A 27,721-nucleotide genomic window follows, 5' to 3' on the forward strand; every position below is an offset into this window, starting at 1 on the left:
CAAATAATCTTCTAAAAGGAAGTAAATAAGGATACATATAGTGTTTCCAAGGAAGATGTGTACAGAATGGACTGATAATACCCAATATTAACAAAGGAGAAAAAAAAACAGAGGAAGGCAGATGACAACCATCCTGGAATAGTGTTTGTGATAACTTCTTCCCTTCCCACAGGGGATTTGCTAAGTTAGCTGTGGCAGAAGATATTTAGAGAGGAAGGGACAAGGCCTCCTTAGCTAAACTCTGCCTTCCCTTTTAGGGCTATTACTACCATCTGCCCTGCAGAAAAGATACTAGACATTTACTTGCTTTTCAATATTTCCTGCATTTTATTTGTAGTTATTTATATAGATTCTAAATGCTTTGAAGGGATTAGTGTCTTTAAAGGTGGGACATCAATAACTGCAATAAAGAAATATATTGTTAACAGTAAAGAAATATATTGTTAACAGCTATAATTGCTCAGTATTGCTAGTAGCCACACCTGTGTAGAAGAAAATGCAGGAGGGCAATTGATATAGGATGTGAAATAATTCAGTACTTTGATCTTCCAACAGACTACATAAAAGAGAAATAATTGTACAGATACAAACACAATGATTTTCATACTAACACTCGCAAATAAGTGTAACCTGAATTTACACCCATAAGGATTTCCACTGAAATAGTTTTAACTTTAAATACATAGGATTTTAAATTGGGGCAAACAAGGATTATAAGGGATTTGGAAAAAAAGAGACATTGTTTTAATCTCATGAAGTCAAGATGAAAAGGGAAGGGCTAAAACGTCTTCTACCAATATTTTCAAATTAAAGCTGGAATGCACTAGTATGTTATCACAGATTGCTGATGGATTCAGATATAATAACTGGATTTACATTGCATATTAAATTATGATATAATTTGCTTGATCCTATCTTAGCATTTTATGTGAGAATCCCATTGTTCCAGCTTGTACATCATAATCTATGACATACTGTTTTGTGTAAGATGAGTCAATTCTGGTATTTCACACAAACTATAATTAAAGAAATCACAGTGTGTTATGTAAAGTCTGATTTATCAACAGGCATGCTAATACACACAGTCTAACTAGCCTGAGCTGAGGAAGCTCACCCCAAGGTAGGTTTATTATATATACATTTTTAATTTCAATCCAAAGAATAAACATAATTTTGCTTGCTTTTTTCACTTTAGCAGATAGCTCATTACTATCTTTTTAAATGCCTCTTATAATCATTTGTGTATGCATTTATTTATCTATCTATTTCATAATCCTAATAAAGCCATTTCTTGAATTACTTACATAATTTATTTTAATTATTTACGTATTTTTCTAAAGCCTAGCATTCAGTGACCCATTCATTACTCAACTATAGCCATTCCTGATCTGTTTAGTTCAACTAATTAATTGTATTATTGATGAAGGGCTACTTTATAGTATAGAAATCACATTAGCATGCATACATGTATTTAACTGAAAGACTGCTCTTAAGTAATTCCATAGGCTACAGATACAAGGGAAGAGCCAGCCAAAGGTATTTAATATTTCTGATCTGCATTCTCAGAAATTAATCTACACTATACTTGATGTTATAGAAAGGCTGAGTGATTTAGTCACAAACATGATTGATTGTTTAAAGAACAGGTTCCAGACCAAATGAATATAAATGGCTGCTGGCTAAAATGTGGAAGTGGCACGTATATTTGCAAACAATAAATAATTCTATCAGGAAAAGTTAAGGGTATGGTTTACAGTTACATGCATTGCAATTTCTGCGGAAAGAATATTTCACTATGATTATGTGCCACCAAGTCATTATCAATACTTAGTGACCACACAGATTATCTCCAAGATGATCTGTCCCTAACCTGGTCTTTTAGGTATTTCAACAATGTACTCATTGCCACTATAACTGAGTTCATCCATCTTGCTGTTAGTTCTCTTCTTTTGTTTCCCTCCACCTTTCCCAGAATTAGAGCCTTTTCCAGAGAGCTGAATCTTCAGATAATGTGTCCAAAGTAGGATAATTTGAGCCTGGTCACTTGTGCTTCAAGTGAGAATCCTGAATTGATTTGTTCAAAGAGCCATTTGGCTTGTTTTCTTGTTTGTCCATGGAATTCTCAGGTATCTTTTCCAACACCAAAGTTTAAAAGCAACAAAACTCTTTCTATCCAGCTTCTTCAAAGTCCAACTTTCACTTCCATAGAGTGTCACAGGGAATATCATGGCTTGCATGATTCTGGTCTTTGTACGTAAAGGCACATCATGGCATTTCAATATCTTTTTTAAGGAGTTTACAGCTGCTCTACCAAGGGCCAGTCTGCAACATATTTTTTGACTGCTTGTTCCTTTATCGTTGATCATTGATATAAAAGGCAGGAGCTATCCACGACATCAATATCTTCATTGTCAATTCGAAGGCTGATTGGGTTACTTGTTGTCATTAGTTTGATCTTTTTTACATTTAATTTTAGTCTCATTTTTTTTTCATCTTGCTCCTTGACATTTATGACCAGAGCTTGCAGATTCTTTGCATTTTTGGTTATCAGTATAGCACAGGTTATTGATGTTTCTTCCTCCAATTTTAAAACCACACTCATCTTCTTTCAATCCAATCTCTGTTAATATATATTTAGCATATAGACTGGAATACACAAGATGAAAGTACACAGATTGTCACACTCCTTTGTCATCCTGGAGCCAATCAGCTTCACCAAGTTCTGTCCATACTGTACATTATATATACAGGCAGTGCTTTTTTTCTAAAAAAAAAAAAAAAAAAAAAAAAGGTGCCGGAACTCACACCCATCATACAACCCGCCTTGCCTACCCTACAAGGTTCCATCCAAAAAAGGTGCCGGAACTCTGTTCTGGGCGTTCTACGAGAAAAAAAGCCCTGTATACAGGTAGTCCTGTCAACGTATGACAATGGAGCCCAAAATTTTTATTGCTAAGACAGTTGTTAAGCAAGTTGTGTCCCATTTTACAACCTTTTCTGCCACACTTAAGGGAATCACTGCAGTTGTTAAGTGAATCTGGCTTCCCCCACTGTCTTTGCTTGTCAGAAGACAGCTGGGAAGATTACAGATGGTGATCACATGATCTCAGGACAGTGCAACTGCCATAAGTACATGCCAGTTATCAAGCACTCAAATTTTGATCACGTGACCATGGGAATGTTGCAAAGTACGAAAACTGGTCACAAGTCACATTTTCAGTGCCACTGTGGTCACTAAATGAATGGCTGTAAATTGAGGACTATGTATACGTGCACATTACCCTATACTTTTATTTCCTGGATACAGGATTCCTTCATGGTATATCTCTTCTATATACTTTCAAGCTGCTCCGAGATGTTGAGAATTGGGTGATACGGAGGTTTTCTATATTATTATAATAGTTATTATAATAAAAACAGCATTGGTGATTAAGAACAGTAGCCAACTCATTAGGCAAGAGCAGGGCTTTTCAACCTTTTCACCCATTGTACCACTTTTAGGATATGGCAATATCCGAGTACCACTAGTCGCCTAGCAAGGTGTCAAAAACTTGATGACCAAAAAAAAAAAAGGAAAAAAGTGACAAAGTACAGGTAGTCCTCGACTTACAACAGTTCACTTAGTGACTGTTCGAAGTTACAATGGCACTGAAAAAAGTGCCCCCCAAGCCACAGCCGAGCAAGACACCTGCCTGCCCACCCGGCGGCGCTCTTCCTCCTGTCCTAGGTTTTCATTGTTGTGAGCATTTCTGTTGAGGATTGGCAGGGTGGGGTGGGGGAATATTTGGTTTTTATTCCCCCCATCTGCTGGGTGGTTGCAGCAGGTTTTGGTCACTTCACATGACCCTGGGACACTGTGACCATCATAAATATGAATCAGTTGCCAAGCATCTGAATGTAAATCACAAGACCCTGGAGGTGCTGCAACATTCCAGCTGATTGGTGCTTCTTCAGGGCTCAGCAGAAGCACCAGGATCAGCACCGAGCTCCAGCTGGAGCCTGGCGCTGATCCTGGCACTTCCACTGAGCCCTGACAGCCCTGCAGCTCCAGCCATCTCTCGCTCAGGCTTGTGCAGTGCTGCCACCGGATCAGCTCATTCCCCTCCCCCACTACCACTTTTCTAAAATGGTTGTGTACCACCTGCCAGGTGCCAATGTACCACAGGTGGTACCCGTACCACTGGTTGAAAAGCCCTGGGCAAGAGGAAAAGGATTAACTCACACACCCAGTTTCCTCTTCTTCTGGTGGGCTTTTTCTGCAACCTTCTGGATTCTGTATGCCAGGCACGAACCATTCTTGTCAGTCTCTGAAGTGCAAGAGAAAGGATACAAAACCACCAATTTGATGACAGCATGTTCTGGATCCAAATGACAAACAGCCAATTCTATAGGACTAACGAATCTCAACTGGAGCCGGGATCTGCTCCTCTCCAGGCCCCTCACAGCAGAGCCCCCCATTGTAGTACCCACGTTCAAAAATCCCTTAAGCATAAGGGATCCTCGAGAGCAGCACAGGGACCCACACCCCGTCAACCCCCCTCCCTAAAAAAGCCAATTTGGTCCTCTGCCTTTCTGGCTACCTATTTCCTTCTCCGCCCCAGGATAGCCCCACTGCCTTCCCTCGACAAAAACACCAGTCTTGACTCGCGCTTGCTCTCGCCTCTCCCCCTCCTCACCACTTACAATGCCCGGCTTCCCACTCCAGGCACCGGGTCTCAACGATTCCTCCTTCCCCGCGCCGGTAGGAAAGCATCCATGTTTTCCTCTCTAGCCTCTCTCCCCCTCCCTCTTTGTTGTTGCTTCGTCCGCGCTCTCCCCGAGCAACTCTATGGTAACCTTGGACACAGGCTTCGGCGTTGGGGGGATCGGAGGCGCCGCCCCCCAAGACAAGGTGTAGAGAGTGTCTTGCTGCGCGGTAGGTGCCTTAAAGCAAAGCAGGAGAAGAGCTCGTCATCTCCCCACAAATCAAAATCCCGATTTTCGGACTCCCTGCCGCGAAGGTTCGTATATAGGAACCCGGGAACCGACCGCTTTCCCAGAAACCATAGAGTGTTAGGGTAATTTCATAGAAAGTAGCCAGCCTTCGGTTCCGAAGCGAAAAATGAAGATAGAGCTAGGAAAATTAGAATCGCCCATGCCGACCTTTTCTCAGAACGAATCTCTGCTTTCGGTTCGTGTTTACTGTAAAAGGGCTTGACTCTCGAGTGGTTCCACGGTGCCTGTAAAAGTCGAGGAGTAGCAAGTGGCTGCTTTCCGTTTTATTTTAAACCAGTGTTTCTCAACCTTGACCATTTTAAGGCATGTGGACTTCAACTCCCAGAATTCCACAGCCAGCAATGCTGGCTGTGGAATTCTGGGAATTGAAGTCCACATGCCTTAAAATGGTCAAGGTTGAGAAACACTGGTTTAAACCGTTATTTCAATCTCAGGGACTTGAAGACCTGCGGCCTTTAAGTGCCAGAATTATGGGGGGGTTCTGAAAGTTGGTCCAGGCGCCTTAAAGACACCGAGGCTGAGAAAATCTGCTCTAAACTTATTCTTGCATATGCTACAGAGCTATCTCGGTAGGAACAAGAGGGCGGAGAGTCACCTCTCCCGATCAGGTGGAACCACAGAAGTGACGGGGCGGCGCTGATTGGAAGAGGGGAAGGTCGCTCAAGGAAGGGCAAGTAGGAGATCGTGTGTCTATAGTAGTATGCTGTACGCGGGAAGGTGGGAAGTGGGGTTTACTCAAGCTCCGGTTTGCAGTAGGAGGTAGGATAGCTTTCTCGTTCCTTTTATCTGCACGAGGCTGCATTTTTCTCCAGTAGATCTGGAGAGAGAGAGAGAGAGAGAGAGGAAAAGAGGACAAACCACTTTTTAAGCTTAAAACCGAAAGAGATCCTCTCCACCTTATTTTAACAGGTGAAGAGCAGTTATGGGAATCTGCACAGTTTCTGTTTTGTATGGGCGAGTAGAGACCAAGTTCTCTTTGATTCCTGAGTTTAGTTTGCTAAGCAACTGCACTACCCTGAAATGAATGGCTTGTAAGACCAGGCAGAGAGCCGTCTGGCATCGACACATTGCAAAAAGCCCGGTGTATTTGATGCAAGCTGTCCGTGCCTTTGAGTTTTGTCAGTAAACCGTTCATGGGTTTAACTGCTTTCTCCTTTATTTTTTCAGGTTTTAAAAGAAATGCCACACAGAGTGATTATTTAACTTTGGCACTATTTGCTCCTCCCACACACAATGCCTTTCTCTGACTTTGTCTTAGCCCTAAAGGACAATCCGTATTTTGGGGCAGGCTTTGGTCTAGTTGGTGTGGGCACAGCCTTGGCCCTGGCACGTAAGGGGGCCCAGGTTGGCATGATGGTTTTCAAACGGCATTATATGATCACCCTGGAAGTGCCAAGCAGGGACAAGAGTTACCACTGGCTGTTGAACTGGATATCTCACCATGCTAAGCACACCCAGCACCTGAGCGTGGAGACTTCTTACCTGCAACACGAGAGTGGCCGTGTCAGTACAAAATTTGACTTTATTCCCAGCCCTGGGAATCATTTCATTTGGTAAGGGAGACCATGAAATATCTCCAGGCTGCAAGTAGTGGGAAGATTATGAACATGAATAGATATATTTTGCAATAACTCCCAAATACCTCTATGGCAATAAGCAGGAGTTTTCAGTGCACAACTAACAGAAGAAAGTAAATTTAAATGTCTACATCCTGAACTTCAGTTTCTAAAATTGCAAAATAGGCAAAGATCAAGAAAACAGCAAAATGCATGCAGGAGAAATAGAATGGATATTTACAAGTGTGCAGTCAGAGCAAATTCTATATTCTGCTGAATCTCAAAGGATAGTTATGCCAATGATTTCCAACAGTGTGGCTAAATTTTTGTTTCAGCAAGTGTCTTATTTTTGAAACTTCATGCTGTTATTCTATACTCTCATGCCTCCATATTTAAGAATAAGTTGAACTCTAGGATTTAAAGGTAAGATAAAATCTCCCTTGAGCTTAGCTTAAATCCTTATTTCATGGGTGCATCTGTGCAGCTTTTTTTTTTTTTAGCAGTCATGCTGTTGCCTTATTCCATGGTGGATTTTTAAAGTTATTTTATTTTCATTTATTTGAATAATCAATTCCATTATTTCATTTCTATTTTTATTTTCTGATTTATCAATAGGAATTGATTTAAATATGAACTAGATTCAACTTCGTTTATCTTTTAAGATTAATCAATATCAGCTAAGCACTGACATTTTTTGTAACCTTATTTAATTTAATCTCCAGCAAACAAGCACACATATCTGGTTTTTATTCCTCCAATTCAGATCATGATGATAAAATATTTTGAAATGCTGTTTCGTTATTTTAATAGCTAAATCTCCTTTTGCACTATTTTGTTGTTTGCATTATACACATATAGTTTTATTTCTAAAAATTTGGAGCTATTTAAACAATGGAATAGAGACATTTTATGTAAGCAGAACTGATTGGATGGGTAACTTTTCCTTACTTCTATTACTGTAGTATCCTAGACTATATTGCTACAAGAGTAGAAGGAAACTCACAGAACAAATTTCTCTTTTCTGTTTTCCTTTTTCAGAAGACTGGAGAAAGTCCTGAGAAACATGAGCTATATAGCATGGGTAAACAGCAAAAATGGAATTTCAGGCAAAAAAATTCAGGCAAAAAGCAAAACCCAAATTTTTAAGCTTGTAAATTGGGAGAGTAGGTAGTCACAAAAGAGATTTCCTTGTGGTGTTATCTGTGCCATTGCCTTTTTTGGTTGGCCATAATTGATTATATATAAATCCTATGTTAAGTCTTGCTTGATTATAGATCAACAGGCATGGAAAAGGCTGTTTTGGAGGTGGAAGTCCAGAAAAGATTATCCTACTCAGGTGTTCCTTCCTCTGCTTTCAGGTATCAAAAGAAGTGGATACGTATAGAACGGAACCGGGAGAACCAGATGATTGATCTCCACACAGGCACTCCTTGGGAGTCTGTCACATTTACAGCAGTTGGCAATAAAAGAGAAATTTTTTTCAACATTATGCAAGAAGGTATGTTAGCACCCCAAATACCTAGCACCCCTGAATGTAATATTGCTCAGAGCAAAGTCCCAAACCAACCAGATTTGGACATTGTGTCTAAACAGACAATCTCTTCTATGTGGTATTTTGATTCCTTTTTGTTTCTAGGAATTGGCTTTTTTTCTGTTTTGTCCTGGCTTCCTTCCGAATTATAGCCATATATTTTGTATAATTCACATTTTACTTTCTCTTTAGCCAGGGAATTGGCTCTGAAACAACAAGAAGGCAAAACAGTAATGTATACAGCAATGGCTGCTGAATGGCGGCCATTTGGTTTCCCACGACGACAACGCCCACTCACCTCTGTAGTGTTTGACAAAGGAATATCAGAGAGGATTGTGCAAGATGTGAAAGAGTTCGTTGATAACCCCAAGTGGTACATTGATCGAGGTGAGTGCATTTCAGAGGCTGGCAATGAGATGACATAATACGCTGATTCTCCTTTATAGATAAATCAGGATATATTTGATGCCAAATACACAGAGCACATATTCTCTCCTCTTGTCTAATATCTATATTCAGTGTTTCAAGAACTAAAGGAGAGGAGACAACAGGCATCCCAGTCTTGTCTCTTTTTTTGTATCTCAAAAGGTTTTGTTAGTTTGCAATTCACAATTCATTCACCATTATTTGTGCTTTCTCTGAAGTGTAAATCAATCTTATGCATTTACAGTAATAGAATTCTCTCAAAAATTCATATCTTCTAAAATTTTAATAAGGAAGGCCCAGTTCAAATTTCCAAAGGTCTTATGTGCATCTGTCTAAGAAAATAATGCAGCTTGCTTTTCATTATGCTGCTCCAAGTATTCCAAAATGTCTAGGATATTTCTTAAAAGACAATTAAATCTTCTAGGTCAAACTCACATTAATCCTTTTGAATAAATGCTTGCAAAATTATTTTCAATTGGAGCCATGTAGTCTGCAGGGATGCTGAAGGTGAAGCAGCCTGCTCTCCTTTCCCAGTCTGAGCTCTGGGAACCAGTGGGGCAAGAAAGAGGTCCAAGGCCTACAGGAACCCTAAGAAGTAGGAAGTGGAGCATGTGGTGCTTGATGGGCAGGCAAATATGTAATATCAATAGTAATAGCACTTAGACTTAAATACCATTTCATAATGCTTTACAACTCTCTCTAAGCAGTTTTACAGAGTTAGCATATTGCCCCCAACAATCTGAATCCTCATTTTACCCACCCCGGAAGCTGGAAGCTGGGGAGATGCTGAAGTTTAGGCCTGGGCCTGTGCTAGACCTTCCAGGGACTCTCCCACTCACGAAGAACCCATGCTTTGCTTAATGATCCGTACCGTCATTAGCCCACACCATGTGGGAGTCTCATTTAACAACCATCACAGCTTGTGATTGTAATTGGCAGGTTCCATTATGGTCGTAAGTTGAGGACAGCCTGTAAAGTAGTCTTTTAATAAAGTTACATATAATTTCACCCAGGATAAGCCTAAACCGTAAGACTGTAAGAGGATAAGAAAATGGACTTCACCATTTTCACCACAATGCAAGTACTCTTGTGCAATTTTTTCACAATATCTGGAGCTGATCATTAGAAAACTGTTTCCTTGTTTAGAAGTGGCAGAAAAATTATTTGCGTACTTCTAGAGCATGGTGATTATAACTCATAAAGTAGAAAATTGGATAATTGAATGGTGTCTTCTGATTAGATATTTTCTTCACAGGAATACCTTACCGGAGAGGATACTTGCTGTATGGGCCCCCAGGTTGTGGCAAGAGCAGTTTCATGTAAGTGTGGGCTCTCTGTAGTCTTGATATTGAACCTGTTCTCAAAAAAGTGTCCCTTCTCCCCATCCTTATTTAACAGTGTTTGAGAATATTGTATGCCACTGTGTAATTGGAAGAGGTTTGATTTGATTCTAAGATATCTCGAAGTGGTAACACTTGTGTTTGAGTGGAATTAAATTGTCATTTGAGCAAAAGGGTTAAATGTTTTTAAATTAATCATTGGTAGACCAATTAGAACAGGGTTTCTCAACCTTGACAATTTTAAGATGTATGGACTTCAATTCCCAGAATTCCCCAGCCAGCATGGCTGGCTGGGGAATTTTGGGAATTGAAGTCCATACATCTTAAAATTGTCAAGGTTGAGAAACCCTGAATTAGAACAAGTATTTTAGGATCTTTTTAAAGGCCAAATTAATGGCAGTCACCTATATTAGGAAGTAACTTTCACAAAATGCAGGGCATAAAAGTGATGTCATAAATGTACTTTTGTGGACTTAGAAATAGTTTTTCAGCAGGGAGCAAAGTGATAAGGGCTTGCTAACTTAGCGTCTCCCTTTCCTCATAATTTGTGATGTTTGAGGCAGAACCATTCACACAATTTTGATACTTATTGTCTCTTTCCCTGCAAGCTGAGTTATATCAAGATACATTATATGGTTCAAAAGTGTTTTTGGTTCAACCTATTGCACAGTTAGAATTTGCTGTTTTTAACTGCTCCAAGTGGATTCACCTGTGGAATATTTCTTCTTAGAAGTGATGATAAAAGCCATCCTAGAGAGAATATAGTACATATATGTCAAGAAAGCAAGAAGTAATGGAGCCATCATGGGGGAAAAGGGATATAATTCTCAGAGAATCTGATCCTGAACAAAACTTTAATCACAATATGTTTTCTTAAGATGTAAAGTGCAACTTGATTATGTTATTCTAGAATAGTATCCTCTTACTCTGAACCTTTTTATTTAATAGTGATTTGGGCTAATTTAGAAGTTAACGTGGTGGTTCCCTGTGTGTAAACGCAGAACTCTATTTACATAGATATGGAGCAAACAAAGGTGTTTAAATTCTGAGAGGAAAATGTGGAGGAGCTCCTCCCCTCTTTTCAAACGCTTTTTTTTTCTTGCATGTTTACATTCTGAAATGAAACTCCTACCTATTACAGCACAGCCCTGGCTGGAAAATTGCAGTACAGCATCTGTCTTCTGAGCCTGAGTGATCGAAGTCTCTCAGATGATCGTCTCAATCATTTGCTGAGTGTAGCTCCACAACAGAGCATCATCCTCTTGGAAGACATAGATGCGGCCTTTGTCAGTCGGGACCTGGCTGCTGAAAGTGAGTGAGAGACACGTGCTCCTTCTTGCTTCCTATTCCAAACTGTCTTATTCCTTCATTCCAGCTGGAGCCTAACTTTGAACCTGTCACAGAGTCATTGTATCATGGAGATGTCATATGAAATGCCTTGTTGAAGCAGTTTTCCTTTAATTCTAGGAATAAGCCACCTTCTCATGGCCAAGGGCTGCAGTTAGCATTTTTCCAGGGCTGAGGGCTACAAAATGGCTAGAATAACACCACACATGTGTATGTAAGCTTGGAGGGGGTGGGTCTTGGAAGGATTGAATTTTTTTGCCTTTTAATAGTGATGTGTCTAGTTTACTAATTGCTAATTTTGTATGTGTTCCAATGAAATGCATTCCCTCTAACATGGTTAGAAAATAGAATAGAATAACAGAGTTGGAAGGGACCTTAGAGGTCTTCTAGTCCAACCCCCTGCTCAGGCAGGAAACCCTATACCATTTCAGACAAATGGTTGTTCAAATTCTTCTTAAAACTTCCAGCGTTGGAGCATTCACAACTTCTGGAGGCAAGTTGTCCAACTGATTAATTGTTCTAACTGTCAGGAAATTTCTTCTTAGTTCTAGGTTGCTTCTCTCCTTAATTATTTTCCATCCATTACTTCTTGTCCTGCCCTCAGGTGTTTTGGAGAATAATTTGACTCCCTCTTCTTTGCGGCAACCCCTCGGATATTGGAACATTGCTGTCATGTCACCCCTAATCCTTCTTTTCATTAAACTAGACATACCCAATTCCAGCAGCTGTTCTTTATATGTTTTAGCTCCAGTCCCCTGATCATCTTTGTTGCTCTTCTCTGCACTCTTTCTAGAGTCTCAACATCTTTTTTACATCATGGAGACCAAAATTGGATGCCATATTCCAAATGTGGCCTTACCAAGGCATTATAAAGTGGTATTAACACTTCACATGATCTTGATTCTATTCTTCTGTTCATGCAGCCTAGAACTGTTGGCTTTTTTGGCAGCTGCAGCACACTGCTGGCTCAAATGATGCCATCAGTTTTCTGCAGCCATGATTAGAAGATGTTCCAAGTACTACTAATCCAGGAATTGGGCTGCAGGTCATCTACTTTTGCCTACCCCAGATTAAAGATTGCTCTGATAAGCAATCAGTTCAGAACTTAACAGTAGTATATTGCCCTTCTCCTCCCACATAGCAAAAGAGAGAGAAAGAATAGTTTGCCAACCTTGGTTAGCATCATATTTGTAACCGTTCGAATATCTGCTGGTAACCTGCAAATTCTTAAATCAGATACCTTTGAAAGAATACAGCCCTTGATAGAAAAAAAAAGTTTTATTTTTTTTCTCTCGGTGGTACTGTGTAGTGGGAATAAGAATTATGGGAGCTCTAAAATCAGTTGGCGAAGCTGCTCCTACATCCAAGCAGAATTTAGTAATATTTATGTCTTTACTCATACTGTTAGTTTTCTTTTATTCCATATTTCTGAATAACTTTGTTACTTTTTCTCTTCAGATCCTGTTGCATATCAAGGCATGGGACGTTTAACATTCAGTGGCCTTCTCAATGCGTTGGATGGTGTAGCTTCTTCTGAAGCCAGACTAGTATTTATGACTACCAATTATATGGACAGGTTAGAACTGATGCACAAAAAATGGGATAGGTGGGGATTATTAACTTAGCCGACCTTTTGACTTAGAAGAACATTCATATGGGCTAAGTAAGAACGGTTGCTAATAATGGTGACATAACTAGTTAGCAGTTTTTGCTCTAGCTCAGGAGTGTCAAACTGCCGGCCCACAGGCTGGATGCATCACACGGAAGCCGCGCCCACCCCAGCTTCGGCAAGGGGAAAAAAGTCACGGTCGTCGCAACACGTGACGTGACACAGTGAGTTTGACACCCCGGCTCTAGTTGCTAAATCAAAACCAAAGAATAGGAAAACAAACAGCTGCCATTCCCAGAGTTTCTTCCAGTTTGTCAATTTCCAGTCATAGTATTGTTCCCAGTGATGCCCTGTATCAGCTGCACGCTGAAACACTAGTGCAGGGGTGTCAAACTCGCAACGTTACGTGACGTGTCGCAACATATCGTGACTTTTTTGCCATTGTCGGCAATGGAGTGGGTGTGGTTTCACTATGATGCATCTGGCCCACAGGCCGGCAGTTTGACACCCCTGCACTAGTGGAAGCCCTAATGGTTTGATGACATAAATCAATATATCCCACTTTATCTCATGCAATATCCAAGCAAATTGTTAAAAAAAAAAGCTTGTGGCACCCCTCTTGTTCAAAAGACAGCAAAGGTATAAACTCTCCTAAGGCAAGTGTTGACTGACAAAAGAACGTAGTAGGGCATTATTTTGGAGGAGAAAACAGGAGAAAGAAATCAAAGAAAAGAGAGGCTCTTGTGAAGTGTCATAGAAACCTCATCTGTATAACTTTCAGCTTTTCTTCCCAAGCACGGGGCAATGCTAGCCATACAGCCTGCTAAGAAAGAATCATAGGTCAAGTATTATGGAGTGACAAGGCTGAAATGTGTTGGCAGTGGCATTGTCATTAATGGCCTTGGTCATGATTTGAAACATTTGCAACATTGAACCTGCAAAATATACATGTAGTTTTCGCTGTTACCTTTCCTGGCTTCATGTTGGCTGCTAGGATTGTAGCAAGGAGGTGGGTAATTTGAAGGTAGGTGATAGAGAAGGAGGAAGAAGAGGATATATATCTATGTTAGGCTATATAAGCTTTAGATATGATTCTGTAAAGGAGGTTCATAGTTTGTGCGAGTGCAGTTATAACATTAAACTAGCTAGGATTGATTCTAACTATGTAGTAGCTATGAAAATAGACACAGCTGCTTTAATGAATCAGAACTGAATATGAAGCATTGTATAGTTATTCTGTGTAAAGTGGATATGGGCACAATTGTTTAAAATGCTACTTTGTGCTCTACATACCTTAGTGATAGTTCTTCCTTATTCTGTGCAGGACTCTTTAGTGTGGATTGATGTAGTACAGCTGAGGAAGAACTAAAAGATTTAATTAAAATAGGACCTCTGTTGGTATTAATATATTTACTGGCCACCAAATTTATATTTTTTCTGAATATGGTGGCCAATTATACATTACAGATAAAATAAAACAAGATTTTATTTTAAGAGAAAGTTTTTTAGCCTTGTTCTTTTTGGAATTTTAGAAATAGCAGCATTTTGGGCTTGTGTATAAAGAGGGAAGCTATATTTGGAAGGTTAAACTTTTACTGAGCTCCTTTGTTGTTTTTTTCACTTCCTGCAGGCTGGATCCAGCCCTGATTCGCCCAGGCCGGGTAGACCTCAAACAGTACATTGGGCATTGTTCGGAGTGGCAGTTCAAACAGATGTTCCACAAATTCTATCCAGACCAGCCATCTGTTCTAGCTGAGCAATTTGCTAAACGAGCCCTTTCTGTCTCTGTTAAAATCAGCGCCGCACAAGTTCAAGGTTATTTCATGTTACACAAAGCGGATCCAGTTAAAGCCATTCAGAATGTAGAGATGCTTATATCTTGATTCTGAACGAATACTGAGAAAACATTGAAGGTAGTTGCCTGGGCTGTTCACCCAGCACACAGTAAGTAAGGGGGATACCATCAATATTTCTGTCTCAGTGAGGTGGTCCTTTTAGTAAAAATAAAAATAAAGAATAAACCAACCAATCTCATTGCACTTCTCTGAAAAAGAAATTGAATATGGAGTTCAGATTGAATGACTTCTCCCTTCCCATCTCCAGACGAGTCTGTGCCTCAATAACTGCAGTAGTAATATACTGAGGAGGCACTTGGTTTTTTAGAATTGATGGCTCTAGGGCAGGGGTCGGCAACCTTGGCTCTTTTATGACTCGTGGACTGGCTCAGGAATTCTGGGAGTTGAAGTCCATGAGTCATAAAAGCCAAGGTTGCCTACCCCTGCTCTAGGGCATACCATTCAGCTTCAAGCAACTTACAAGCTCCAGAAAGGAAACAAGGCATCTCTCTTCTAGAACGTCTTACTTGTAAGCCTACATCAAAATCAGATCTGCCTTGTCATGATCTTCTAAGGTCAGAAAATGGTGACTACAGAGCAGCAGCAAAGCCTCTTAATAGGCTAACTGTATGTGTGGGCAGTTCAATGTATTGCAAATAGATTGGTTTTAATTCTGCCTGAAGGAAGTGGAATCTATCTGCTAGCATTAGGGGTTAAATGCTTTTCATAGAATATGATATTGAAATACAGCAACCTGTTTCTCATATTGCTCTTACGTCGCTCTGAATCTGTTTTGATCTGTGGACTTCCACTGTCTTTGTACTGAGAACATAGTCTGTCTATAACTGTTCCAGCCCATTCTCGCAAATACCAACAAATGCAGCCAAGGAAGACTCCTGCTACTCTTACTTTCACCCCTTAAAGAACCAAACATTGTTTTGTTTTTTCAGATCATTGTCACTAGCACAGGGGTCCCCAACCCCCAGTCTGTGGATCAGTACTGGTCTGTGGCATGCCATCAACCGGTCCGCACTAACAAGCAAAGCCCTATCCGCGAGATGGAGGCAGCACACAAAACCACGCACCCTCCAATCCACGGAAAAACCTCTCTCCACGGAACGGGTCCCTGGTGCCCAAAAGGTTAGGGACCTCTGCACTAGCACACCAATTTGTGAGGCATAATAACCCTACAAAAGTTCTGGAAATGACAACTAAAAGGCAGCACTGAGTTGTCTGTACCTCTCCATCTTCTAGAGCAGGGGTAGTCAACCTTGGCTCTTTTATGACTCGTGGACTTCAATTCCCAGAATTCCTGAGCCAGCCAAGCTGGCTCAGGAATTCTGGGAGTTGAAGTCCACGAGTCATAAAAGAGCCAAGGTTGCCTACCCCTGTTCTAGAGCAAGGGTCCCCAACCCCCGGTCCGTGGACCGGTACTGGGCTGCAGCATGTCAGCAACCGGTCCGCACAAACAAGCAAAGCCCCATCTGTGGAATGCAGGCAGCATACAAAACTATACAGACCCCTCTGGTCTGCGGAAAAATCTCCACATAACTGGTCCCTGGTGCCCAAACGGTTGGGGACCTCTGTTCTAGAGCCCTTTCATCATATTCTTCAATCTATCTTGATTAAAGCCTTCATTATGCTAACTACATCATTTGTTGAGGAAAATACCCTGAGAACATTATTAAGTTTTATAGAGTTTTATAGAAATATAGTATTTCTGTATGGCGTTGTTAAAAAACAATTCAAAGAAGAAACAAGTCAGCCGATGAAAATTGATTCTAAAGGGACCTGATTCTGATCTAGTTACTACTGGGATCCAATCCAATCAAGTATTTTTCTCTGAAACTATTTTCCACATTCCTTCCATGGCAAGAATCAAAATCTGACATGTAATTGAATCATGGTTTACTGTATTAATAAAGTATACTATAATGTATTACAGCATAAGTGTTGTATAAGCCCAGTTGAAACTGTATTTCCCTACTCACCCCTATGCATATTATGAGTCTTCCTCAATCTTGGGTCCTCTAAGAGAGCCTGGGAGTTTGAAGCTTCTGTGCAGTATCTTAGCTATTCCTAACACTGCACTCTTCTGGACAGAGAGCTCCAAGGTTGTTCCTGGGGTCTGTTGGAGAGGTCAGAGCCCTGAATGCTGTCACCATTGAGACTAATTTGCTTTCCATATCTTGTCTAGTTCTTCCTTCAGGTCAGATATTTCTCCAGCTTCTCATACTTCTTCCTAATGCTGCCGTCACTTGGTACTGATATGTTTATCATCACTGCTGTCTTCTGGTCCTTGTCTACTATCACAATGTTTGATTATTGTCTATAATACTGCCTGGATCTGGAAATCTCATGGGATCTTAGCCCTCTTATGTGATCCAAGACCTTCTGTGGAATCTCCTACCTGGACTTGGGAGGCTATAACAAATATATTGCAGATGTTCCTGTACACAGGGCCAGCTACTTGGTTGTGCTGCTCAGTGTATGTTGTCCCTGCCTGCAATATACTGCTGGTTTTAAACTGAATATAATTAATATATTAATATAATTAAAAATGTCCAACTTTTGCAGAATTAGGCAAGCCATAATATACCAAAAACACGTGGCTGTAGAATTTGTGTGCTCACATTAGGCTTCCCATGTTCCATTCATAATAGAGGATACGACTACTTAGGTAACTCTAAGCAAAAACCCGTAACAGACTGAAAGACAGTATTATGAAGGGATTGATCGAGTCTGGTGTAGTACAATAGCGACTATTAAATTTTCCTCAGCAAAACAGATTCATAGGTTGGCTTATCCAGGTGGACTTTAATGCTCATTTTTGTTTTTGCTTCACATTGCCACAAATTTCATTACAGGTGAAGAACTGAGTTTAATTTCAGTTCTTTCATGATCCGAGCCACTCAAACTGGACTGTACCTATGCATACCATTAATCAGAAATGTAATCTTTCAGCTTTCAGAATGAAAACATTAAGCAATTCTATCTGGAGGTTCATTTTGGCCATTCTAGCCAGTAGTTGTATTGCACATGTCCTTGCTCCAGTGTTTGGGCCAAGAGTAGGAACATTGTCAGATGGCAACATTTCTTTACACAGACATAAAGGAAACAGCTTAAAAAATACTCTCACAGAGTCACAGGATTTTTTTTTTCCAACATAGTGAAAATCATAAATATAAATCAAAGTGGGATTTAACAAATTGGAGGAAATTACCCTCAGCATTTGCATACAAATATATACCGGTACGTAAGAGGTGAACCTAACTCAAGTCTATACTTTTATCAGGGGAATGTTCATATGATCCCAAAATATATTGATACAAGTTTTAATTTCTGAGAACTACTGAATGTAATACATGTGCGCATGTGCATGTGGGTGTATGTGAGCAAAAATACATTTACATTTTCCCCTCTCCAGTATTATGGTAGAATGCAATCCTCTGATCCCAAGATTGGGTACAACAAATTTGGGCCAAAAATGGCAGAAGACAAGAAATTCACTGCTTGCATAGCTTTTTATATTTCTGGCACACTGGCATCTAGAATTAACGGGCTCAGTGTAATCGCTTTTTTGAAATACAACTCTGGACAGCAACTGTTTAATCATATCATAAACTAAAAGGTACTTTGGTACTGACAGTAGTGAAAAGATCACTAAAAAAAAGCAACACCCACATCTCAGTATGCAGCTTAACTGCAGACTGTGGTGGTTCAGAGGACCATTTACACATAATAGGATTAATTCCAAGGGTCAATTCTAAATTAATCTGACACTATAGTGCACTCTTGCCATCATGTCTAGCACTAGTGACCATAAATAGTAAGCAACATAACAAATCTGATCCAAACTCCTGGACAATAAAGAGAAAGACCTATACCTCTTTATTTTTTTTCCAAAAAAAATAAAAATATTTCTAAAAGTGTTTAACAGTGCATTTTCCCAATGGCCTTTCTAACTAAGGGATTTCACCTCCTGATCATTGCAACAATTCCATTTTGCTAGAAGGTATTTCAATATACATAGAAACTCTGTTTCACTATCATTTATTGCTCTCTCAAATTATGTATTTGTCCCTTTGCAGCATTCTAATCCTCACAGAATATTTTTCATAAAGCTGATGCCATCGCACAAGTCCTACTGCCAGTGCTTTAGAGAAAACTCCCAAGAACAGCTGGGTTCCCCCCCCCCCCAAATAAGGAAAAGTCAATGTCTGAAAGGCAACGTGACAAAGCAATCAGTGTCCTCCCTTTGATCGCCACCAGCTAAGAACCTTCTTCATTCTTTGGACCTTGCAATTCTTTCTGTGGCCTTGGTCTGGATTGCCCCCGACCTCTTGGCATTCTGGGATAAGTTACATACTCTCTCCCTTCGGTCTTTTCCCATCTCTCACAGTTCTGAATACCATGCTGACCTTGCCATGAGTTCTGTCCTCTGAGTTCCCCATGGCAAATGTCCACTTTCTCTCTGTTGGAGGCTTGAGTTTTTGGCATTGGTATCCACTTCTCCATGTTGTATTTCTCTTCTTTGGCCAATGGGAGACGTTTGGCGCACAGATCCTTTTTATCCAAGAATGAAGGCTCCTGGTTTCGGCTATAAGATTTTGAAATATCTTGGTTGTATCTCCCATAGTTCCACCGCTCTCTTTCCTTCTTCCAGTTAGATCTCCTACTTAAGGCTTCAGATTCTTCCTCAACATACTTTCCTGTTGCCATCTCGAATGTCTTATAATGTAATTGCCAGCTAGGATTTTGTAAAGATGGCTTCTCCGCTCGATTTCTCTCTCTCCTATTATGGTGATGGAAAGTAAGAGATGATTTACCTGTATTTTTTAGCTCATCACTCATGGGTGTTGTACTTGTTTGAGTATATTCTGAAGCGGCTGGTGACTTCAGCTCATTCTTAGTTCCCAGGTCATTTTCTGAGATGGCTGTATGGTCATATTCCTTGACATCGGAGGGCTGAGAAGAAAGCAAACCAATTAGAAAGATCATGCAGCATGGGCTAAAATATTGGTGTCACCAAATTCATATTCTCCAGCTTGATTCTATAATAAATCTCTCATTGCAAGAAGGCTGCAACATGCTCTTGACAACAAGAGCCATCCAAAATGGCTTTGATATTTCAATCTTAATCAATTACCTAAAAGACACTTATGGAATTGCTTAAGACAGTGGTTCTCAACCTGTGGGTCGGGACCCCATTTGGGGTCAATCGACCATTTCACGGGGGTCGCCAAGCAAGGCTGTCCGCCATTTTTTTTGTCCACCATTTTTTTTCCCCTTTTCCGGCGGGTGCCTTACCTCCCTTGGGCTGGGCCAGCTGATGGTCGGCCTGCTCCGTCTCTGCCGCTTGCCAGCTACGCCTTGGCCAGCGCAGGGGGCGGAACCACGCATGCGCGGCGCTCCCGGGCAGGGAAAGTCCTTGACCTACGACCGGTTGGGTAGTCCTCGACTTACGACCGGTTTACTCCTCGACTTACGACCAGTTTAGTCCTCGACTTACGACCGGTTGGGGTCACGGCATTAAAAAGGTTGAGAACCACTGGCTTAAGATGTAAATATCTTCTGCTCCAAGACTGTCAACCAAGTAAAAGCTTATTTTTCATTCCCTGCACAGAGGATTAATAGCTTCCTGATTTTGGATGCTATTCAGTTTCTCCCTTCTTTCCTTAATAACCCTTTTTCCTTCTATTCTGCCGATCCACTCACCCTTTGCAGGGTAACAAAATAGCGATTTCTCTCCAGCTCCACATCAATGATGCCGCCTTTTTCTTGCTGCCTCCGGAAGTGCTGACGCAGCTGCTCTCTGTGTTGCAGTGTCTGTTGGTCAGGCTGGTATACTTCCTGAGGGGGAACAACACCTTGTATTTCAGGAGTGGAACTTTTAGGCCCAACACTATAACTATGGTGCCCCCACCTGGAAAGGTGCAGAGTTTAGATAAAGCAGAAAAAAAAAAGATCTTGACATCGTTCTTAGAAGGACAAATGGTTTAGGCAGACCTCCCTCTCCCAAGCTGAGCTCTTCAGACATCCTACACTAAAACCTGCATCATTCTCAGATCTACCTGAGCAGAGAAACTTATTTAGATTTTGCGCTACACATTAGGCTATGTGCACACAGCTAAAAATTGTTATACATTGTGAGAATGAGAACATGCTGTGGACAGTTAGCCATTTTGTTTCTCCATCCCTCCCACCTCCCGCTGAGCTACAGAGCCCCACTGATGTCACTGTCTATAAATGATTCAGCAAAAACTGATATGACGTGTGGGGTTTAGGCTACAATCCTAAACCACTGGTTTGTTCCATCTTTTAAACAGCAATGGTTCCATGCAAAAGGTTTGGTTGCCAATTTTCCTTACCATTGACTGCTGCGGTAATGGTGCTGCCTGCAATGTGGCAAGGTCATACGCTAGAGGCTCCCTGCACACAGGGCATTGCACTTCAATATCCTATATGCAAGAAAAGATAACAGAAACAACCATAAGCATTGTGTGATTAGGCCACACCATGGGATATTCTGTTTCTACCTTCATACCCCTCTGATGCTCTGCCTTAGTGGATAACAAACGCTTTAAGACAAGTCCATGGCTACTTCTCAATCAAAAGCAATTATCCCAGCACTCGGTACTAATGGAAAAGCCTGGATCCCAAACTTTTTACCTAGGTCTTCTAAGAGTGCCCTCCCAAGTGCCACAACTGAGAGGAAACAGTATGGCACACTCCCAATTATGTTATTATCCATGATGGAGTCTCTTTGGCATTTCATGCTTTTTTTTTTTTTGCATTGCTGCAGCAATTTTACCTCTAACTACCACAATTCTTGAGATCTCAGGGAAAGATGCATTCAGTGCTGCCCTCCTCTCTTATTTTTATGGAGGAAGAAAGAATCATTTCATATCTTGACAAATAGCATATCCCACAAAAGACTTATCCAGAACATAAAACATATTCTCATCTTTTTTCATTCACTAAAAAAGAATCATCTTGGTCAAAATGTAACAATTTCCCTGAAGAAAAACCTGGAATCTATTCTTCAAGAATAATGCACATGGTTTTTGTTCATCTATAACAAAAGCCAGAAAGATGACCTCTATTCACAGAACCTTACTAAAATACTGCAGAGAAAAAGACATATTATTCATCTCCCACAAATTTTAAATCAGAATATTTCCAGAATATTGCATCAGTAAAAGGGAAGCTGTTTATCATTTAGCCTTAATAATTTTATTACAATTCATTGTTATCTCCAATATTTTGTCCAGGTTCACAGTGCCATAATTGAACAAACTGAAATAACCTGGTAATATTGACCTAAACTAAGAAGCCATTCCTGAAGAAAAGAACAGTCAAGCAGCTGCAGTGGAAGAATTCATTACCTCTTTGGACACAGGTGTCAAATGCTGCATTCTTTCTTTCTTCTGTGCCTTGATTTCTTTCTCCATATACTCTATGTAACTAGCAAGACAACGTGAGTGGAAGTAGTGGTAACATGGGGTTTTGGTGAAAGCCTCATTTTCCTGTGAAGATGAAAGTAGAGATTCTCAGGAGTACATTGAGCATTATTCTTTCAGGAAATATTGGAGAGGGCAGTGTTTGCCACATTTAAAGTCTACTCCCATAACAGATTAACTCCAAAGAATCATATAAAACTTCCTGCATATAACTAATGGATTTCTTGTTTTTTATTCCACAAAATACTGTATCCTGTTCTTTTGTGTGAAAAGCTGCTTCTAAGGGCGGGTAGGTAGCATTTTCATGTAGGCTACAGAAACAGAAGTATGCCCCCTAATAAACTCCTATGCCATATTCAATTTTCCTAAAATCCCCATTCAATTCTCTTTTGCATCAAGTTAACTGCATCACGACAATCTAAGAGATTCCTATCTAGACATCTTTTCAAGAAGCTCACCCACATTTCATTTTTTGTTCGCCTTAATGATTTCAATTCCTCTGGTTCCCAAAATGATTTTTTTTAAAAAATGCTAAGTCCACAATGCCCTTACCTGAAAGCCATACAGGCAAATCACGCACTGCCCATGAGGGATGTTGTTGTCTGTGAGGATTTCTTTTCCCTTCTTGTTGAGAGAAAAAGCCAGTGTGTAATTTCACATCCTAAAGCAGACAGTCCAAGCTAAAACCATTCCTGACCGCCACCCTGTATAACCTCACAGATCTCTCTCCTGTCCTCTTACCTCTATTAGTTCATAGAGCACAGGTGTACCCAGCTGACTCTCAGCAATACATCGCAGTGTCTGAGAAATTCTAGATAGGCAGAAAAGGGGCATCAAGAGAAAAACCAGAGGGCAATACTTAATAAAGTGGCTAAATTGACCAAACGCAATGACAAGCTGAACACTAATACAAGCCCAGGCTCAATCTGAGAGACTGTAATATGCAGCCCTGCACAAAAAAAGATACTTCCAAACACTTTAAAAGGAATGACAATAGGAAATAATTATACTCTCAGTATATTATGTCATATGGATAGGCTACCACTACCTGTGGAATGATCACAGAAAAGGAACCCAAGCTGCCTTTGCCATGGGATGTTATTGCCATGGGGATGAATGAATCTATGACAGTGGCTTAATACTGCAAGGCTCCCCTCAGCTTACCCCATGGTGGGGTTACATTTGCCTCCTCATTTGATAAGCAGCAACAGCAGCTTGGGTTGCCCAGCCTTTCTGAGTGTCCTCTGAGAAAAGGGAGAGGGCAAGGCCTTACGGGTATTGGTAAGGCAGGTGTAAAGAAATGTGGAGCAGACAACTCTGTCCATCTGGTGCTTTAGCTGATCAAAAATTTCTTCCATAAAGTTCTCCTTTAACGCCCTCTCCCAAAATAAATCCCATACACTGGACAATAATTTTTTCCCCAAAAATTTTGCTTCCTGAAAAAGTTTTGATGTGTATGATAAACCTCTTTAAACTGAACACGGATATAATTTCAGAATGACTGCATCACACAGGAATCTTGGGAAACATGAAATTAACTTTCAACGACTATATTTAATTGCATAATGTTTCCAACATACTGCAGGAGTTCAGCAGGGCTAAAAGTGTTTTGCTGATTTTTGTTTATATTCAGTGTCCAATGCGTCTTGCTCTAGTGTCCATCAGTCAGCCAGCACTGATGGATTCCAGTTGCCCTGATACCATTTTTCTATTGTGACAATGTTCTGGTGAAACCTTGCACTATGTTCATCATTGATTGCACCTAGACTTTTGGGGAAGAAATCCAAGTATGAATAACAGAAAATGAATCTTCAGTGACATGTTTCACTTCATGGCATTTTGTGCTGTAAGACTTTCAACAAGCAACTGAAGGAAGGATAGTGCTTTATAGTTGCCAAGAAAATTCTCTATGACATCCTTAAATGCTTTCCAGGTGATTTTCTCTGGTCCCACTAACATAGACCTGGGCATCTTATGGCCCTGCATCACATCCAGCCTTTGGTTGTCCCTATCCAGCCTGCGTGAGGTCAATCGGAAATTAGAAATAAAATGTAAATAAGACATAACATGTATTCTTACCAGAAGCACTAATAAAAACCATATCATTTACTGGTTTTACAAAGCAATAAAAGTAATATTGAGCAGAATTAAATTCAGCCTATTGGTTTGACCATCCACAACAGTCCCAGTTTCTCATGTGGCCTCGTAGGAAAATTAATTGCCCACCCCTGCACTAACAGATCTTCAAACTGCTTGTCATTGATGGTGAATCTGATCTGTTGACCAATAAAAATGCCTTCCTTAATCTTGGTATCAGTTATTCTTGGAAACATCTGTCTCAAATAACAAAAACCTTCACCTTCGTTGCTCATCACTTTCACAACATTTGTCATCAGTCTGGGTTTTATGTGAAGTGGAAAACAAATATCTTTGTTGGGTCAACAAAGTTCACGTGCCATGTTTTTCTTTCCTGGAATCAAATTCTTTCAGAGTGATCATTTCTTTTTAGTATGAGACTCTCTTGCACGGTTGTCCCATTCACATATGTAACAACAGTACTTGGTATATCTGAACTGTATTCCAAGCAGCAGAGCCACTACTTTTTAGATATCCACAGATATTCCAGTTAAACTTGGTGTACCAGATGTGCTTCAACAACAGTTCCATGTTTTCGGGGGGGGGGGGGATTCAATGTGTGTAGCATAGCCAATAGGTACTGAAGGATGTGTAAAAACAAAAGATTTCTACAAAATGGTATGTGATAGTTAAATTATAGGTTATTTTTATGATTGGCAGCCAAAAATCTACAAGATTCACCCAAAAGTGTTCAGGAAGCAAAATCTTTGTTGTCCAGTTAATCCACAAATGTATTTTATATATAGAAACTACCTTCTTTTCACTATCACACAATATAATAGTATCCTTAATATTAGAACAGAAACATTACTTTCCTCTTCTGAAGGACAGCTACATACAGTATAAAGGAACAGAACTACAGAAGTAAAAATGGGTATCAGAAACCCACTTCCAAAGAAAGTGTGCGACCAATTGATCATGTTGATGATAAGATCAAAGTACTTACTTTTGGATCTGTTCATCTGATAATCCCCGAGGATTCTGGATAACAATCTTTGGTATTTCATTTGGATACTAAAAGAAAACCAACCCAAGTATAAATATATAGCATAGCCATGCTCCATGATGAAATAACTAGAAAAACAGCACTTAAGACATTTACCTGCAGAGGCACAGACAATACAAGGGTGAAACAGACATACTGAGAATCTTGATCCTCAGCAGTTGCTGGGTATAGGGTGATGGAGATTTCCCAGGGAACAGATCTAGTTTGAGAAAGGCGCAAGCTAAAGTCAATTGTCAGAAAAGAGAACAAATTTAAAAAGTAACACGTTGGAGCTCTCTTGCACTGGTGACTTTAACTGACAGCCACATTTACAATCTTAAGGATTTGTATCTATGTAACTCAGAGCGTGATATAGGAGTGAATTTTACTCCTTTCTTCTGGCATGTAAGCCAGAGAAGATTATTCATAAGGAAATCTGGCCTCAGGGTTTATTTATAACTACACATAAATACTCTTGTTATGTTTTACCTGTAAGCCAACAAAACATCTGACAATAAAGCAAATACCTGTTTCCTTTAAACACATGAAGCTCGTCCAAATAGATAGACTCTAAGACTTCCACTTCTGAAGGCAAACCCCTGAAGAAAAAGAAATAATGTTACAGATATATCTCATTTTCTTAAATGCCTTCTGCCTGCATGGTATGAGATGTTACTTTTCTTTTGTTCTGACGTTTCACCATTCAGCCCGAAAGCTCATCACTGCTTCCATTGACGCCAGCCGTGAAGGCCTAAGCCTGTATAACAAACTTTTTGCTGCCATATTGGCGAGTCCGGATGTTTGCAGCGCAGATCCACTTGCCCCAACAGAAATAGTTTTATTATACTTCAGAGACAAGATACTGATCAGAAGTTCTCAGCTAAACTCTCGGCTTCCTTATGAGCTCTTAATTAGGGTTTTGACATCCAGGCTTCCAAAAATAGAGAGGTTAAGTAGAGGGTAGCAAAACAGAACCCACTTTTGGTAATTCGGACAAAACGACACCAAACGCCCTCTTACCAATCCTCCACTCCCGTCGGCTCCTCTTCCCCTGCCGCGGCCATTTTTGCCAGCGAAAAAACCGGAAGAACGGCCAAATCGGCCACGATTACTTCCGGCGCCAGGAGTTGCTAGGCGATAGGTCGGCGACGCCGTCGTCTGACGCTTGGCAAGTAACGGGCGTCTTGAGCGTGCGGGTTTCCCTCCCTTCCCCGCCCTTGGAGTGCCGGAGCTAAACCTCCGCTCCCTTCCTCGCGAGGAGCCCCTGGGTCATCCCTTGGTCATAGACGGAGCGGAGTGGCGGGACGGCGGACTGAGGGAAGGGAAGGGAAGGGAAGGGAAGGGGATGACCGTGTTTTGCCGTGAGTTGAAACGCTGGCCGCGCGTTCTGCACAGATAATGAGAAGTAAGTCCTAGCAGAGGATGAGCGCTCTCTAAGCCAGTGTTTCTCCCCCTCGGGCCGCTTTAAGACGTGTCGACTTCAACTCCCAGAATCCCCCAGCCAGCCATGAATGGGGAGGGGAATTCTGGGAGTTGGAAGTCCTCACGCCTTAAAGTGGCTGAGGGGGGGGGGGAGAAACACTGCTCTAAGCTAAAAAGGTACAGGGTTTTTAGCCTTTCCGTTTTAATGCCTCTTTGCAAACGTTTTGGAAAGAAACGGGTCTAATAAGCACGATGGGAATAAAGCCAAAGGAACTCCTGGCAGCAGCTGCAGTTGTCATCCCCTACCTGTTGTGGGTGTGCGGTGTGTTATAAAATACAGTAAAAATTAGGAGGGAAAGGTGTCCTTGGGAAGAACTTTATTTCTTGTTGAAACTGCAGTAACTGAAATTTGAGAAAGGTTGCTGGTTAATACTATACTATACTATACTATACTATACTATACTATACTATACTATACTATACTATACTATACTATACTATACTATACTATACTATACTATATACTATACTATACTATATACTATACTATACTATACTATATACTCTACTCTACTCTACTATACTATACTATACTATACTACTATACTATATACTATACTATACTATACTATACTATACTATTATAATAATACAATACAATACAATAATACAATACAATACAATACACAATACAATACAATACAATACTGAAATGACCAAAAATAAGTCAGATTAAAAAAGACAAAGGGATCAGAATAAAGAACAAAACTAAAAGGCAATCTATAAATTCTCACAATTTTCCTTGAGTTTTCTAAAAGGAGGTGTTAAAGAGCTGTCGCAAAAGAGTCTCTTCCTTTTCAGTTTGAAGGATGAGTAAAGCAGAAAGTTTTGATTTTATTTGCTTCATGTATTGCACCCCAAAGAAATTTGCTATGAAAATTCATCCCACCAATGTTACTGGACTCTTTGGTTTTCCAATTCTATGGGATTTGTCTTGTATTTTAGGACCGTTGATGGAAGTGGTTGGAGCCCAATGAAGTTTCCAGAAACTGGGAGATATACTATCAAATCAAAAG

The 27,721-nt window shown here is 40.4% G+C and overlaps 2 protein-coding genes across 2 annotated transcripts; one reads left to right on the forward strand and one right to left on the reverse strand.

The window, feature by feature from the left end:
- Positions 1-5,737: 5,737 nt before the first annotated feature.
- Positions 5,738-14,794, forward strand: LOC107291479 (mitochondrial chaperone BCS1). The gene is made up of 8 exons (XM_015820477.1): positions 5,738-5,754; positions 6,163-6,548; positions 7,910-8,049; positions 8,275-8,469; positions 9,764-9,827; positions 10,990-11,159; positions 12,654-12,771; positions 14,435-14,794. Exons 2-8 carry the CDS (start codon positions 6,229-6,231, stop codon positions 14,685-14,687), a joined length of 1,260 nt encoding a protein of 419 aa, XP_015675963.1. The 5' UTR covers positions 5,738-5,754; positions 6,163-6,228; the 3' UTR covers positions 14,688-14,794.
- Positions 14,795-18,822: 4,028 nt separating this feature from the next.
- On the reverse strand, positions 18,823-26,291 carry RNF25 (ring finger protein 25). The gene is made up of 10 exons (XM_015820476.1): positions 26,244-26,291; positions 25,751-25,822; positions 25,341-25,443; positions 25,185-25,252; positions 22,844-22,913; positions 22,655-22,726; positions 22,028-22,168; positions 21,011-21,100; positions 20,358-20,492; positions 18,823-19,607 (listed from the first exon to the last, which is right to left on the reverse strand). Exons 1-10 carry the CDS (start codon positions 26,285-26,287, stop codon positions 18,912-18,914), a joined length of 1,491 nt encoding a protein of 496 aa, XP_015675962.1. The 5' UTR covers positions 26,288-26,291; the 3' UTR covers positions 18,823-18,911.
- Positions 26,292-27,721: the final 1,430 nt, after the last annotated feature.

The sequence above is a fragment of the Protobothrops mucrosquamatus genome, unplaced genomic scaffold (assembly GCF_001527695.2).
Source record: "Protobothrops mucrosquamatus isolate PMUCROS unplaced genomic scaffold, P.Mucros_1.0 scaffold1133, whole genome shotgun sequence".
Lineage (NCBI taxonomy): Eukaryota > Metazoa > Chordata > Lepidosauria > Squamata > Viperidae > Protobothrops > Protobothrops mucrosquamatus.

Bases quoted from the DNA above. Each gene is read 5' to 3' on its own strand.
- LOC107291479 (XM_015820477.1), top strand. From the start codon at position 6,229: ATGCCTTTCTCTGACTTTGTCTTAGCCCTAAAGGACAATCCGTATTTT. The intron at 11,160-12,653 runs GTGAGTGAGAGA...TTTTCTCTTCAG, and splicing joins TCGGGACCTGGCTGCTGAAA to ATCCTGTTGCATATCAAGGC. The intron at 12,772-14,434 runs GTTAGAACTGAT...CACTTCCTGCAG, and splicing joins ACTACCAATTATATGGACAG to GCTGGATCCAGCCCTGATTC.
- RNF25 (XM_015820476.1), bottom strand. From the start codon at position 26,287: ATGGCCGCGGCAGGGGAAGAGGAGCCGACGGGAGTGGAGGATTG. The intron at 20,493-21,010 runs GTAAGGAAAATT...GTTCCCCCTCAG, and splicing joins CATTACCGCAGCAGTCAATG to GAAGTATACCAGCCTGACCA. The intron at 19,608-20,357 runs GTGAGTGGATCG...CTTTCTTCTCAG, and splicing joins ATTTTGTTACCCTGCAAAGG to CCCTCCGATGTCAAGGAATA.